General features: G+C 37.8%; 1 protein-coding gene across 1 annotated transcript in view; it reads right to left on the reverse strand.

Moving 5' to 3' along the window:
• LOC131152299 (pentatricopeptide repeat-containing protein At5g10690) overlaps nucleotides 1-15,187 on the reverse strand; it is a 38,307-nt gene extending 23,120 nt beyond the window's left edge. The window contains exons 1-8 of the mRNA XM_058104116.1: nucleotides 14,818-15,187; nucleotides 13,572-13,754; nucleotides 12,442-12,574; nucleotides 10,821-10,918; nucleotides 10,466-10,627; nucleotides 10,287-10,355; nucleotides 9,993-10,128; nucleotides 6,856-7,088 (exon numbers count right to left, since the gene is read on the reverse strand). Of these exons, the coding sequence (XP_057960099.1) occupies nucleotides 6,856-7,088; nucleotides 9,993-10,128; nucleotides 10,287-10,355; nucleotides 10,466-10,627; nucleotides 10,821-10,918; nucleotides 12,442-12,574; nucleotides 13,572-13,754; nucleotides 14,818-15,102 (1,299 nt within the window). The 5' untranslated portion in view covers nucleotides 15,103-15,187. The remainder of the gene's footprint in view (nucleotides 1-6,855; nucleotides 7,089-9,992; nucleotides 10,129-10,286; nucleotides 10,356-10,465; nucleotides 10,628-10,820; nucleotides 10,919-12,441; nucleotides 12,575-13,571; nucleotides 13,755-14,817) is intronic.
• Nucleotides 15,188-15,516: the final 329 nt, after the last annotated feature.

The following is a 15,516-nucleotide window of genomic DNA, read 5'->3' on the forward strand; positions in this document are numbered from 1 at the left end:
TGTGTTCCCGGGAATGGGAGGATCCGATTGAGTTCCGATGCATTTTAAAAGAATCCCGGATTCTTTTTACATTGAGTTTGAGTGTTTTAGTTGAGCCCGGTTATTTTTGAGTCCCTAATTTCGAGTCTCGGATGTTTTAAAAACAAAACAAAAAAAAAGGGTTTTCGGCCATGTTTTAATATAAGTCTAGGCTAGTTTGATTTCTAAGTTTGAGTCTTTTAATTTTTGGATTGAGTCTTTCAATTTTTAAATCGAATCTTTTAATTTTTAAATTGAGTCTTTCAAATTAAATATTTTATTGAGTCATTTTATTAAATCAAGTCCGGATCCGTTTGTTTTTGGGAATTAAAGTTCACCGGGCCTCTAAGCTATTGAACATTTAATTCCATGGGCCATTGCAAATTAAAAGCCCATGCAAATGAGGGTAGGGCGGCACATACTTTAAGCAATTAGGGTTTTGAAATTTTTTATAAAAGCAAGGGGACTCACACGGCTGAAGGGGGGGCACAGGAAACACAAAAAAAAAAAAAAGAGCTCTCTTTCCCTGCTTCTCTGACGCTCCCCCTGTCCATCGTTATCCTCCATCTCTCCCAACATCCATCCTCTCCGCAGCACGGGGGCTCACACACAGCCAAAGAAAAGAGAAAAGAAAAAAAAAACTTTCTCCGGGGGCTTCTTCTTCTTTTTCCATCCTAACTCTCCCATCTCCCAGCTTTATGCAACTCCAATCACACAGCTGCTCCTTTTCTCACTCTCCCCCTTTTCCATCGTCTCTCTCATCCTCCGGTCACTCTCTCCGCACAGCCCCCGGTCACTCTCTCCGCACAGCCCCCGGCAACCACCATAGGACTCCACGACCCGAGCCAAGCTACAGCCCCCATTCTCGGCCTCCTTTGCTCCAGTCAGTCCACACCGAACCGAGTCCACGGCCAGCCACCACCAGAGCAACCAGCAGCCACGGCCGTGAGCAACTACCAACAGCCACCCGCCGCCTCCTTCCTAGCTTCGCTCGCCGCTCTTCTCTCCGCCACCATTGGCAGCTCCTCTAAGCCTCCCCGCCTCTTCCGCATCTCAACCAGATGTTCTCTTCTTTGTCTCCGTGTGCCATCGCCACTCCACCCTCTCAGACCTCCATTGATGCTGCTGGGAGTCAGGACGAGGTGGCCGAAAGCAGGGAATAGCAGTCTCGCGCTGCAAAAGTGGAGTCGTCGGCGTCTGCGCATTCAACTAGATGAAGCCAATCGAGCGGCGATTTCTTATCCGATCAATGCGAAATTTTACGAGGTCGTTTCTGACCCTTTTGTCTTAATTGTCACCGTTTAGATTATTCTTTTGAGTTTTATCACTTCGTTTTAATTTCCTGCACAGCCGTATCACCGCCGCAGCAGTGGAGTCGTCGGCGTCTGCGCATTCAACTAAATGAAGCCAATCGAACGGCAATTTCTTATCCGATCAGTGTGAAATTTTACCAAGTCATTTTTGACCCTTTCGTCTTAATTGTCACCGTTCAGATTATTATTTTGAGTTTTACCACTTCGTTTTAATTTCCTGCATAGCCGTCTCACCACCACAGCAGTGGGCTCGTTGGCGTCTGCGTATTCAACTAGATGAAGCCAATCGAACGGCAATTTCTTATCTGATCAGTGCGGAATTTTACCAGGTCGTTTCTGACCCTTTCGTCTTAATTGTCACCATTCAGATTATTATTTTGAGTTTTACAACTTCTCTTTAATTTCTTGCACAGCGGTCTCACCGCCGCAGCAGTGGAGTCGTCGGCGTCTGCGCATTCAACTAGATGAAGCCAATCGAGCGGCGATTTCCTATCTGATCGATCTGAAGCCTTACCCGGTTGTTTCTGACTCTCCCTTATTAATATGTGCCGGTTGGATTAATTTTTTTGAGCTTCGTAATTTTGTCTTCATTTCTTGTTCACACACTGCCAACACATACCCTGCACACACCAAACATGTACTGTATATTATTATTGTTTATATTTATTATAATATGGTCAAGTTTTTATATTACTATTATATATCATTAATAGGACTTTTAAAGTGCTTATGTTAGTGAGTTAAACTTGTTTTAGTCATGGTATCATGTTTATATTTATCTTGAATTTTGGGTTTTATTTGTTATGATATTTTATTATTTATTACTCACTACTATTATATTGTTATGTCATTATGTAGTGTATTAGTATGGTATTGTTATGATATTATACACTACTATTATAGTGTAGCGTCGCAATAATAATATGATATTAATAATATAGGGCTATTATTATAGTGATATGTTTTTATTACTATTACTATTTTTTATATCTTTTATTATTAATAATATTAAATATCCTTAGTATTTTTGTTTCCTGGGTATATTTATATTTTGTATTATGTATTACAATATTTATTTTTATTATTTTATGGTATTATTTATTTTCGTGTGTGTATTATTCCTATGATTTTAATGCTAGGGTATGAGCTTTCGGGCTTCACGTACCTTTAGTTCTGAGGGAATATATATAGTCCCTATATTTTTGTATGATTCACTTATTTATTTATTATTTTATTTATTTATTTATATTGCATGTATATTTGTAAATCTACTAATAGAGGAGTAATGTGAAAGACTTTTTTTTAAATTAATTTAGAGATAATTCCAAATTAGTTAGGTACCGTTCGTAAGAACGAGCGCGTAGGGGGTACTCGTACCTTCTCCTCGTGTAACCAAACTCCCGACCCCAGCTCTGGTAACGTAAACCCACTCTACCCTTAACGGGGAAGTAATCATGTGTTCTAACCACACTAAAAGGTTAGTGGCGACTCCAATATTCCTATTTTTCTTGAAAATATTAAAACACATTTTTATTTCGCCGCCCGGGGCACACGCGCTCTTAGGACGTCGCGACACTTGCAATATTGAGTCAATTAAAATTGGTAGTGGACTTCCCAGGCATAGTTGATCGGCTAAAACTTCTGAATCAGTATCTTCTCATCCAAGTACTCCCAATTATAGGACCATCTATCCAATTGAGACGCTGTGACTCTATACTACCCCACCAAGTGCTTCCATAACCCTTTAAAAAAGTTGTGATGAGGTTGACTTTATCCTCAGCCCGAACACCCTGCTAAAAAAAGATGCTCACTAAAAAATAAGTCAAAGTCCATCCAGTTCACTTTCCCCATTGAAATTGGGTGGGGGGGGGGGGGCGTTGATCCCAAAACTAGGGCATCGAGTATGATGACGAAAGTTACCCACATGTGGTTCTGGTGTTTGCTCATTGGTGAAAGATCGAGTAGTTTGACCTTGATTCTGTAGCCAGTGTGTAGAGTATGATGATGAAAGTAACCCACCTGTTCCAGTGCTTGCTCATTGGTGTGAAAGTAGCAGAACCCGAATGTACAAGTATCATCAACTGTTCCCTTTCCTCTCATATGGGCATCCAAGCAAACCAACACTTTGGCCAATTGACTGCCAAGGTCCTTGAGGTCTCTAAGGAGGTCAGCAATGTCCTTACAATTTTGTTGAGCCACCACATGAGTTTGCTGCAGGAGATCATGGGCAGCTCCTGCCAATATTATAAATTGGCCAAGTACAATTGCACAAGCTCGAACTGGTCCTTTGTCACCATGGTTATGTGGGTACAATTGGATTGGGACTAGCTCAAAGTTAGGCCTATGGCTTACGAAGGAAGGGTTTCTTTTTTTTTTGGGCCGAGGGGGGGGGGGGGGGGGGGAAGGTGGGGTGTGTGTGGGTTGGAAATAGAATAGGTTTAGAATTAGAGGGAGAATTTGGTCTCAGCTCACAGTGGTTGGGTTAGATAGGAATAGATCAATAATACTCTGAGCTTTGACTAGGATGGACTGAATGAGCTAGACTAGGCTTTACAAACAGAAGAGAGGCTTCGGTTGGAAATAGAACAGGTTTAGAATTATAGGGATAGACTGGGCTCAGCTCACAGTGGGTTGGGTTAGATAGAAAGGGATCAACAAAACCCCGAGCTTTAAATGGGATGGGCTGAATAAGCTAGAGTTGGCTTAACAAAGGGAAGAGAGGCTCATGTAACCAAGATGGGCTCAGATCAAGTCAAGATGCAATCTCACAATTAAAGGAGATAGGGAGGCTTCCCCATGGTCAGCTGCTGCAAGTGGATGGACTGCTTGTTGTTGCCAGTGGGGCTTGAAGCTCTTCACAGACAGTGCAAGTGTGCCTATGAGAACAGGCCAATGAAGCACACAAGCGCAGGCTGAGCTGCTGGAGGATCCTTCGGTGAAGCACGATGATGATAGTTGTCGCTAGGTGGACAATGAAGAGGACTGCAATGAGTTGCACTAATTGTGTCAGCAGCGAGGCAATGCAGATCAGCAATGCAGATGAAGACTAGGAGATAACTTGTTCACAGTTGCTGTGCTGTTGGACACAACAGATAGCATGCTTTCACTCATGGAAGATGGATAGTGGTGGGACAATAGTGATGGTACAGCATGTAAGTAGGCTCTGATACCAAGTTGAAGGTGCATGGGCATACTAAAGAAAAAACACATACCCTCTGGGTGCCAACCCCCACAGGCCCATTCATTCCAGAATCCCACCTGCCTCCATAGGCTTACAACTGACTCGAAATAAGAAATTAGTTTCCCAAATTTTCTGAAATATGAACTTTCCTAATTTGCTACATTTATGGCCAAAATGAAATAATAACAAATCAAATCAAAATCTCTTTCTTTTGAATGATGCATAAGGCATGTAGGTTGGTCCAAGTCTCCACGATTAAGACTCCCTCACGTCATTGTATGGGGACCACATTTATTTCATGCACGAGCTGACCATATGTCGTTGACTACATATTTTGGATTGTCATGCTGAATTAATTAAATATATATAATAAATTAATTGAGGTCATGTTTGAAGATATTTTTAATTATTGGCCATCTGAAATTTGTGATTTAAATTTATTAATTTATTTTTTTTAGAAAGAGTTGGTAGCCACCCACATAGCGGCCCCGTCCCAAATTTATTAATAAACCCTCACTTATGACGGAGGAAAACTATGGTTACAAGCAAAGCCTCTGGGAGATTACAAAATAATCAATAAAACCCTCCCAAAAACTAACCACAAACATAAACCAAAAAAACAAAAAAACCAAATCTAAACAAGCCTAACCAAACAGCCCAAACTAAACCTACCTAAATCAAAAAGCCAAGCAAACTACACAAACCTAACATCTAATGCTTGGGAAACCAAGACTATCAAGTCTCAATATGCCTCTAAGCTTCCTCGGAAGCTCATCCCCCTCCTCAAAACGATATATCATACCTTCTTCACCTTGACGAGCAAGGTAATCTACCGCTTGATTAGCTTCTCTATAAATGTGTCGAATAGAGAACTGAAGACCTTGAAGCGCCAAAACAATCTCCTCCCAAAAATCCCATAAATACCACATCGTGCATTTATCATTATTGATCCAATCAACAATTAGTTTAGAGTCACATTCAATAACAATATTATAAAAACCCAGATCCTTACATAACAACATCCCCACGAGCAAAGCACGAAGCTCACCTTCATTATTCGTACCTTGTCCAAAACAAGAAGAAAATGCCCCTTTAAGTTTGCTAGAGGAATCCTGAATAGTGCCTCCACCACCACACGTACCTAGATTGCCTCTATAGCTTCCATCAACATTCAACTTCACAAAACCCATTGATGACAGTTTTTCTTCTTGACATTTGGGTCGAGAACTCAAAGTACATGCGAGAACGTGATTCTCGCATCAATGGGTGGAGGCAGAGCACATTACAAGAGAGCTTTGAACCACTATAAACTTGGTCTCTTGCCTTTCACTCTACCTCTTTACATTCCCTCAGGCTTATGTGCATGTGATTGCTTCTGCACTTCATATTTAACTCTTAAATGCATAGGATTGTTGGAAATTGAAATCAGCCAATACAACCCTCCACCCCCTTTCTTCTCAGGGGCCAATGGGCCAGCATGTCTCCTTTTCTGCAATGGGTCCCACTCAACATGTCTTCTTGCACCTACTAATTAAGCGGGTGCAAGAAGGTAGTTGAGGAACTCGACACTCATAATAAATGACAAGAGATAAATCTTAGACCTCTTTCTTCGTCCGAAACACAAACCAAGTAGGTCAAGATCTACCCAAAGGGTAGTGGACACCCTAACAACAAAGCAGCAGTTACTCCTTGATTTTGTAAGAGGCACCCGATCAAATTGGAGATGCTAAAAACGGGTTGCCTCTTTTACTCGGTTCTGCATCAATTGTTAAGAAAAACCTGGTAATCTTAAACTATCAGACAAGTCCTTGCTTAAGCTTTGTGACATCAACACTCGCAAGCTTTACCAAGTAAGCAATTTGAACTTTTTTCAGAATGCTAGGAGCTCTTTTAACTCAAATGCCAGAGTATGTAATACAACCCATTCATTTTTCAATTAAACATCCAAATATATGAAAGGAATAGGATTATCAGATTGAAACTAATGCTTAGAAGTACATTATTCAAAACATAATGTATTACTTCTCCATCTATGTGGCGCAATATTAGTATTTGTATAAAAGCTCACCTTTTGCGCTCAATAATGCATTCACATTATCCTATTTATGCTTCCCATAATTATTTATCTATCATAGAATTGACAAATGTTAAACTGGCATGTTTGGTGTATAATTTTCCAAGAAGGATACTGCACGATAATTTCTGTCGTACAAAATTTACTAAATAAAATATTGACACTACATACTATGTAGTAAATATAAAAGAATAACATAAAAAGTAGATACATGTATGCCATAATTCAATAGCTTCAAATCTATGACTGTTTCTGAGCATATTGGGTACCTGGCCATCATTCAGAGCTGCCTCCATGAGAAGGTGATCTGCTTCTACTTGAACAACTGGGGAAATAGTTCCAGCAGAATCTGGCCACAAACGATTATGCAGCCTTTTGACTGCATAATAATCACCTCTAGCAGCAAAAGCACGCATGAAGGAAAGATATAGATGAGGCTTTGGCCGGAGGCCTGGATTTTGATCAACCTGCTTTAATATTTCTCCATATATGCATAGTGCACCTAAGGATAATAAAGGCAAATGACTAATCAATGAAGTGGCAGAAAAATTGCAGCCCAGTCATCTACAGATTGTTTGCCATCTCATCAAATCCTTTCATCTTGACAAAAAGTACTATACAAGCTGTATGTATCACGTAAAAAGAAAATTTCAAGAATGTAAAATAATTGTAAAAGAATATAGATTTACAGTTGCCAATGGCCATTTATATTAGCAATTTCTGGTACCCCTAACATAGTGCCACTCACATTTACCAAATGCATGACAGTATGACACTAAAAACAACAAATCTATAAAGCACAACAGCGGGCCAGTTGATATAGACTTCAGCGCCATAAATTGAGAACCAAGACAACCCAGCCAATTCAAAGGTCTGTCAAGTCACATTAATTTATTAAGATGAGAAGAAAAAGAATACAAGAAAATAATAAGGATGACCTAAATCTGCACCCTTCCAATTGCATCCACTCGGTTATATGTAAGGAAAAGCATCCATCCAATTAAGGGTCATCCCTCTCCATTTTTCCATACAATGCCTTCAAGGCTTCAACACAAACCCAATCATTCCTCATCAGTGGAGCATCAATTAGAACTTAGAATTCCTTGGGTATGACCAGACATGATATTCTTAATTGGATGCCTTGCTTAAGAGAATTTTCACTTCTTACTCAATTTTTCTTTTGTTCCCCTCAAACCATTGTCTACATCCTCATTTCAGCAATGCTCAAATTTTGAACATGTTCGTCCTTGATCGCCCAACATTCTGCAGCTATCATATTTAAAATGATTTGTTCCCTTAATTTAGTAGTTGTTAAGGCTTGGCTACTTGATATGTTGTTGGTCCACAACCTAACAACTTAAGCTTTTAGCTAAAGTGGCAATCTAACATGTTATCAGAGCCATGGTTGCCAGGAGGTCCTAGCGTCTAGTCTTGTGGCCTGTGTAGGGTTGCAAATGAGCCGAGCCAAGATTCACCATGCTCAGGCTCGGCTTGTTAAAATCAGAGCTCGGCTCAGTCTCGAGCTTGGCTTGGTTCGAGCTCAGAAAGTTAGGCTTGACCTTGGCTTGAAATTAAAAATATTGGCTCAGGCTTGAGCTCAAGCTCGGGGTCGTGCTGAAATTTTATAAATGACCTAATAATAATAGTTTCATCCACCTATTTTGTTTGAACCAAAATTTGTCTCTCCCTGGGAAATTGGGATAGTATTGAACTCTTTGGATTGGGCCAACTTAACGAGCCTATTAACGAGTTCATCACTGAACTCCTTAATGAGTCTAATAAACAAACCCATTCGAGCTAGTTATCGAGCTGCTCACGAGCCGAAACGAGCTGAGCGTGACTGTGCTCACACTCGGCTCGTTTACAAATCGTGCATAAAAAATGGTCGCTCATTTAGATAATAAACGAGCCCCTACCAAGCTCTTTGCATTGGGCCAACTTAACAAGCCTAATAACGAGTTCATTACTAAACTCCTTAATGAGTCTAATAAACAAGCCCATTTGAGCTAGTTATCGAGCTGTTTACGAGCCGAAACGAGCTGAGCGTGACTGTGCTCACACTCGGCTTGTTTACAAATTGAGCATAAAAATTGGTCTTGAAAGTCACTCATTTAGATAATAAACAAGCCCTTACCAAGATGAACTCCTGAGCCACTTGTGAGCGGCTTGTTTCCTTTGCAGCCCTAAGCCCGCGTTTAGCATATGTTTGATAAAAAATTATTTGTGTTCCCCTGAGTCACTAATTGTTTATCCTCCACATGCAATTGGGCTACAAGTGCAGGGGAGTGTTAAGGCCTGATATACATTGTTGGCTCACCTAACAGCCTAAGCTTTTAGGTAAAGTGGTAATCTAACAATAGTATTCCATAACCACATAATGCTCAAAGAGCACTTCTATTTCATCCATCTTGGTCTAATTATATGGATAATCTCCTCTTCCTTTGCCCACTCCTTATGTTTAAGTAACACATGGTACAGAGAAAGGTAATGTTCAATAGGAAATCTCATCTTCATTTACACATTCCTTATATTTAAGTTGTACATGGAAACGAAAAAGGTTATGCTCACATACACCCAAAGGTACTTCCACACATGTTTATCTAAATTTATAGGTATTCTCCTCATCATTATGCCATTCTTTATCCTTAGTCTATACATGGTAATGAAGTGTTTAAGCATCCTCAGCATTTATATTTGTTATTTCCTTTGTTTTATTCCCATTTTTCACATGGTATAGTTCTTGTAATTCCTGCATATCCAACTCCCATCCCCCCCCCCCTACCCCCCAAAAAAAAGATAAAAAAAAAAAAAACACCACCATCAGTCCATTAACAGCAAATAACCTTTTCTTCATTACAGAAAACAAGTTCAAATAATTTGTGTAACAAAAGAAATATCATTGTCAAAACCTTTATTTTTTTGGCTTCACATTATTGTAAAATTTTCAGATGAAATGTAATAATTTTTTTTTGAAAAAATACAACTTTGAATTGTACTAAGGAATAATCTAAAATCCATTTGATTGAGAGATCAGTGATAGACACATGGCATGAAGACAACATATGCAAGAACCTAAGGACCTGCACATGTGCTCAATGTGCCCCAAACAAAAAAGAAAGAAAAAGACTAACCCTATGATTGGGAGCTTGGAGTCAAAACCTTGGATTTGAACTCTCTGGTTTTGGGCAAAATTGTATTTACTTTCATCCACATCCACACAAATCCAAAGCTACAGCCCAAAATAGGTGCTCCAGTTACAACCTAAATGACAATTTCTACACTTAGATCTACAAAACAATTTTCTGTAAGAATCATAGAATTAGATTGCAAGAAAAATTACATAAATTTGACACATTAGATACCCTACTCATTATAGCAAGATCACCAAATTTTAAATGCAGCATACCTTTAGTTGAGCCACAATTTAGCAATGCATCAACCATTGAAGTGTATGCAATCCGATCAATGAACAATTTATGATATGATTTCAATTCCATTATCACCTTTTGAACTGCAAGTAGATCCATGGCATCCCCAAAACCCTGCCAAAAAGAGTTTCCTCATTAAAATATGAATCGGAAAATGGAGAGCAGAGACACGATTATCTAAATTTGTGACAATTGTAAATAATAAAAAAATTATAAACTTCTCATTTCTCATTTATATAATTATACAATTAAATAGATGAAAAATTATCGACCTGGAGTAGCGTAGTATATGTGACAATATCTGGAGAAAGATCATGATGTCCATTTGTCTGTTCTCTGGCCTGAAATTGAAAGGGCGGGTAATGATTTAAATAAAATAAGCAATTTCTCCCATAATATTTAAATTTAACATTGAGGCTCCTAACTGGCCTTTCAAATACATGCTTGAGACCTTCATCTCCTCCAAAAAGTGCATTGCAGCATCTAAATTTTTGCTCTTCACACATGCAGATATTAACGTATTATAGGTGAGCCTATCAGGTTTCAACCCTTGGCGTAGAATTTCACCATGTAAATTTAAGGCAGCTCGAGGACAGCCCTTGCTTATATATCCCTGAAATTCAAAAAGGAAAAAAAAAAAAAAAAAGAATTTAGCTAAAACAATTATTCTTTTTTTTTTTTTTTTAAATCTCACAAGCACAATACATGAGCTTGCACACCTTTAACCATTAAAAGGGCGAAAAGGTAAAAAACATCAAACCACTCAATCAATTAGACTTCAGAGAAAAAATAAGTTATCTGAAAACCTTCATTAATAAGTTGAATAGTGAGATTGAAGGACTGTTGCCTTCATGGAGCACAAAACCATAACGTGCAAGAAGACCATTGGCACGGCGTAGATCTCCTGCACTAAACAAGTACAAGAGGCATTATTATTACGTATAAGCCATAAATTTATGTCAGCATTCCTTTTTTACCCAAGATAAGCGTCATTTTGCAAAATCAAAACCAATCCAGCAATTTTCCACCAAGATCAATACAGTAAAGACTAGAAAACAATAAAACACGTGCATACTGACATCTACTTTCCTTTTTCCCCCTCTTTCATCAGTGATGGACAGGCAATCTATTTAACTATTTTTCACTCATATCAATGCTAAGGTTTAAACTTTAGCGGAAAAATTACACAATTCCTACAATTCCCACTGCATGAAAACAAGACCAATACAGTATTATCACTTGCTCATGCCTCCATGCATGACTAAGATTTCAGCACAATACATTGTTTTAGTTTTAGCAGTCTAAACAGCATGCTGTTTTATTTTTGTCCAATGGCAGTGAATGTTCAATATGTCACCAAAAGCCAATAATAAAGACAACAGTAATTAAATCAACTGTCTCACAATATTAAGCCAGAATTATAAATAAACTCTTTCCAACAAAAGGAATATATGAAATAAAGAAAGGGTAGCCCGGTGCACAAAGCTCCCGCATATGTGGGTCCGGGGAAGGGGCAGACCACAATGGGTCTATAGTATGCAACCTTACCTTGCATTTTTGCAAGAGCCTGTTCATAAAAAAATAAATAAATAAATAAAACAAGCCGTTCATATTAAAGTACACTGGTGCGGCCTCCGTGTGATTAATTTGAATAGCTACAGGTGCAGAAGAAAACTGCTCTTATATTTAATCATGAGACCTTATACCAGACACTGAGGAACTAGTTCCTGGACAGCTTGTCACCTTCCACATCTTTCATTGACTTGAAATCAATCTTTTGCCCAGTTATAATTGTATAACTCATGGGCACAGCTGAACACTTTCAAAATCCTATACATGATTATACCTAAACAATACAGAATAACAACTGACAAGTAACAAGGAACAAGGAACAAGGACATATTTTAATTGTGAAGATCCTGTTTAACAACATTTAAAATCAATATTGTCAAAATTGAATTACAAGAATAATCGTTGAAAGTGGCTGGAACTTTAGAAGCTGAGAATTTTGAAATTTCTTAGAAATGAAACAAAATGTCATATTTTGATGTTTTATTGAAATATGAGACCTATTGGCATGACTTATCAACTTCCTTTGACTCACAATACACATTATAGATATCTTGAACTAAAAAAATAAGACTGAGGTCAATTTAACTGTGAATTTGTTCCAAGGAATTAAATATTTTCATGCAAAGATACTAGAATATTATGCAGCTCGCATACACTAGAATTGAAGCCCATCACTATACAAGCATTTGATTCTAACACTAATCATGCTTCAGCATTCCAAACAGTTGCCACCAATAACCCAAATATTAGCATGAGATTTGAGATCTATTACTGAAGATGCAGTAATTTTGAGATCAAGAGCTTGAGAAATCACATAGAAGAAATTAAAATTTTCTTTTAGTTTCTGATTCTAACCTGCTTCAATAAGAGCATTTAACAGACCATATATGAGAACCGCTGACAACTTTGGTCTCCCAACAGCAGTACCTTGTTCAACAGATTCTAGTAGTTGAAATGCTTCATCAATTCTTCGAGCCTCACCCAAACCCTTCACAGAATACAAAAAAATGCCATCAGACCCAAATGCTAGCATATAGACAACTTGTTTGATTTTACTCTCCAGGGTCCTCCAAAAGGAATATACACAACTATAACATATGCAAGTGCACGGAGTATAGTAAACAATTAAAGTATGACACACACAAAAATGTGTCATCCCATTATAACCATGTGACACAATCATAAAAAATAAAAAATAATAATAAAAAAGAGAAAAATCTTGAGCACTCAGATTTGAACTTTCTGAAGCACCCATTAAATGAAACTTCCTGACCCAAGAAAAAAATACAAAAATGGAAATTGACAATAAATGGGTCCACCTTTGAAGAAGCCTAAAAACCAAGGCTTTTATATTGACAGTTTTATAGAATGCTCTCACATTTATCCCTCCCTAGTTGGAGACATAATCTTGCTTTTCTTAATAGAGACAATTAGTCATCTTATCTACAGAATAAAACTAACCCAACTACATTAGCTCCCAATTAAACATTTGTTAGTGGCATCTAGCATATATCTAGGAATATGAGATGTATCCCAGAATGGTTCCTTGGTTCATGCAATCAGTATGTATCTCACCTTTCTGAGTCCATTTCCTCAAGTCGGTTCACACATTCAAAGAAGTCTTACAATACAATAAATAAATCCCTCTTGCACTCACTCTTACCATGCATAAAAACTTCTCTTCAACATTCATCGCTTCGTAGAATACTAATGCACTAAATCAAACAAAGAGCAGTTCATTCTTTAAAGAAAGCTGAACTGGTTCATAGTCTTTGCCAAACCTCTGGGGGCTTCAATCCCTTTAGTCCTTATACAGAGTGAGATTACTATGGCTCACCCCTGTGCTTTCTCCTTAAGTTATTTTTATTTGTGCTTCATAGTGTTGTGATCTTACCAACAATCTTTATGGATGTCAATTGTCTACAATTAGAATTACACTAAGCCTTAAAATTCAAACAAAGCATGCATGACAATGCAAGAAGTACCTTCAACAGGGTACCATATGTGATATCATCAACACCACAAGCTTCTGGCTTTGACATTTCAATGAAGACGCTTACAGCCAAATCAATATCACCACAGTGAACACAAGCCTCCATTACTGCGTTCATCACAATTGTATTCAGCTTCTCATATTGTCTTTGGGCAATCTCAATTTCATCAAATATCTACAAAAGATTTGCCCTCAAGCCATTCAGCCAAAGAAAATCATGAAAATTAAAGACAATAACAAGAAAAATTAAGATATATCATTCTAAACCCTACTTATTCTTCTAGCTTCCAAATAAGTCAACTAAGCCAAACAGTTAAAATAAGCCAATTTGAATAATGTGTAAGCTTTTCTAAAGACCAAAATAATAGGATGTCTAAGTTTCAAATTGCATTTTCTTGCGAGATGTTTTTCTTGCCCATCACAGAGCATGACAGTCTGCTTGGTTGCTAGGAAATTGAACTAAAAAAAGAAAAGGACATATATTCCTTGCTATCATAGGAGTTAGTTGCATGATAAGCTTATGAACTTGCCCCCAGCATGTCCTCCATTTTGAGGATCATTCTCTTTCTCGTTCATCTAAAGAATATTATAAGATTCAACTCAACTAAACCTGGTACAAATTTTTCCCTACATGAGTTTTCTATTATTAAACAACTTAAAAAATATTAAATGAGAAACCTAATTTATTAATGATACTGGCCATCGGACACACTCTACATGTGCAATATGCTTTCATTTATTTTTTAAATTAATTTAGTTATTTTTAATTTTCTTATTTTTATCTATTTTTATTTTTTATAAATATTAAAATATATTAATGTTTAGTGTCTAGTTCATCATGAATTATTTTCGGTTCCTACTTAAGTAATTAAGAATTAGTTATGAAATACTTAATAATTATTTGTTTGTCCTTAGTTTTCCTACTCAGATAAAGATATTTTATTTTAGAGAATTAAAAAATGGAATGCCAGCTATTTTTGGTAGCAAAGATTTCAGTCTTGCGATATGGATTTGAGTGAACTTGAACAAAACTCAATATAATTTTTAATTATATTTTGTCTAAATCTTCCGAACTTTAAGTGTTTAACGCAATTTCAGGTTTGCAGAAATGAAACTTTCAATCCAACTAAAAAAAATTCAGCTCAACTAGGTCAAATAATCGAATTAGAAACAGACGAGCAAAGGTTCAAGCATCAAAGACGTAAACAGTGAAAATTTTAAATAAATGGAAGGGAAACCTGACGAAGCTGTCGTCTGCGAGTGAGCTGGACGATGCGAGAAGTGAGCAATTTGAGATTGGGTTGGAGGGTTTTGTGTTTGTGGGGAGAGGCGTTGCGGAGCAAACGACGACGAGGTCGATGAAAAGAGGAGGAGGAGGAAGAGAAAGTAGCGGCGTTGGAGTTAAATGGTTTGGTGTTGGTTGTCGTTGTTGATAGAAAGTGGAGTCCAAAGGGGAGTTGAGTTTCAAGGGAAGACGAGAAGGCTTGAATCTGCTGCATCGTTCTTGAAGGAGAAAGCCTCATCCATCCGCCATTGATGAGAGAGATCGAGAGACAGTGGATAATGTACAGGGAATTTCCCGCGATAACAAGGACTACTGAATTCCAACGGAATACACAGGAAGAATATATATATATATACTGCAGCCACCAACGTTATCTTCAGATCTAGCATCAAACCTACGAATTAGCGTCCTCTTCCTCCAAACTCACAACACGTCCCCTTTATTAAGGCCAACACCCAAGCCAAAAGCTTGACTCTATAAGGTTGATTTGAATTCGTTTGTTTAAGTGAATTATAGACTCACAAGCCCTATTTTTAGGTTTAGTTTCTAAACGAGCCAATTGTGAGTACAGTCATTATCGATTCACTCCTAATCATGAGTGATTCGAAACTGGGCTTGTTAAGAAATTCAAAAATTAACTTTCTTTTATCAA

Source organism: Malania oleifera, chromosome 3, assembly GCF_029873635.1.
Source record: "Malania oleifera isolate guangnan ecotype guangnan chromosome 3, ASM2987363v1, whole genome shotgun sequence".
Lineage (NCBI taxonomy): Eukaryota > Viridiplantae > Streptophyta > Magnoliopsida > Santalales > Ximeniaceae > Malania > Malania oleifera.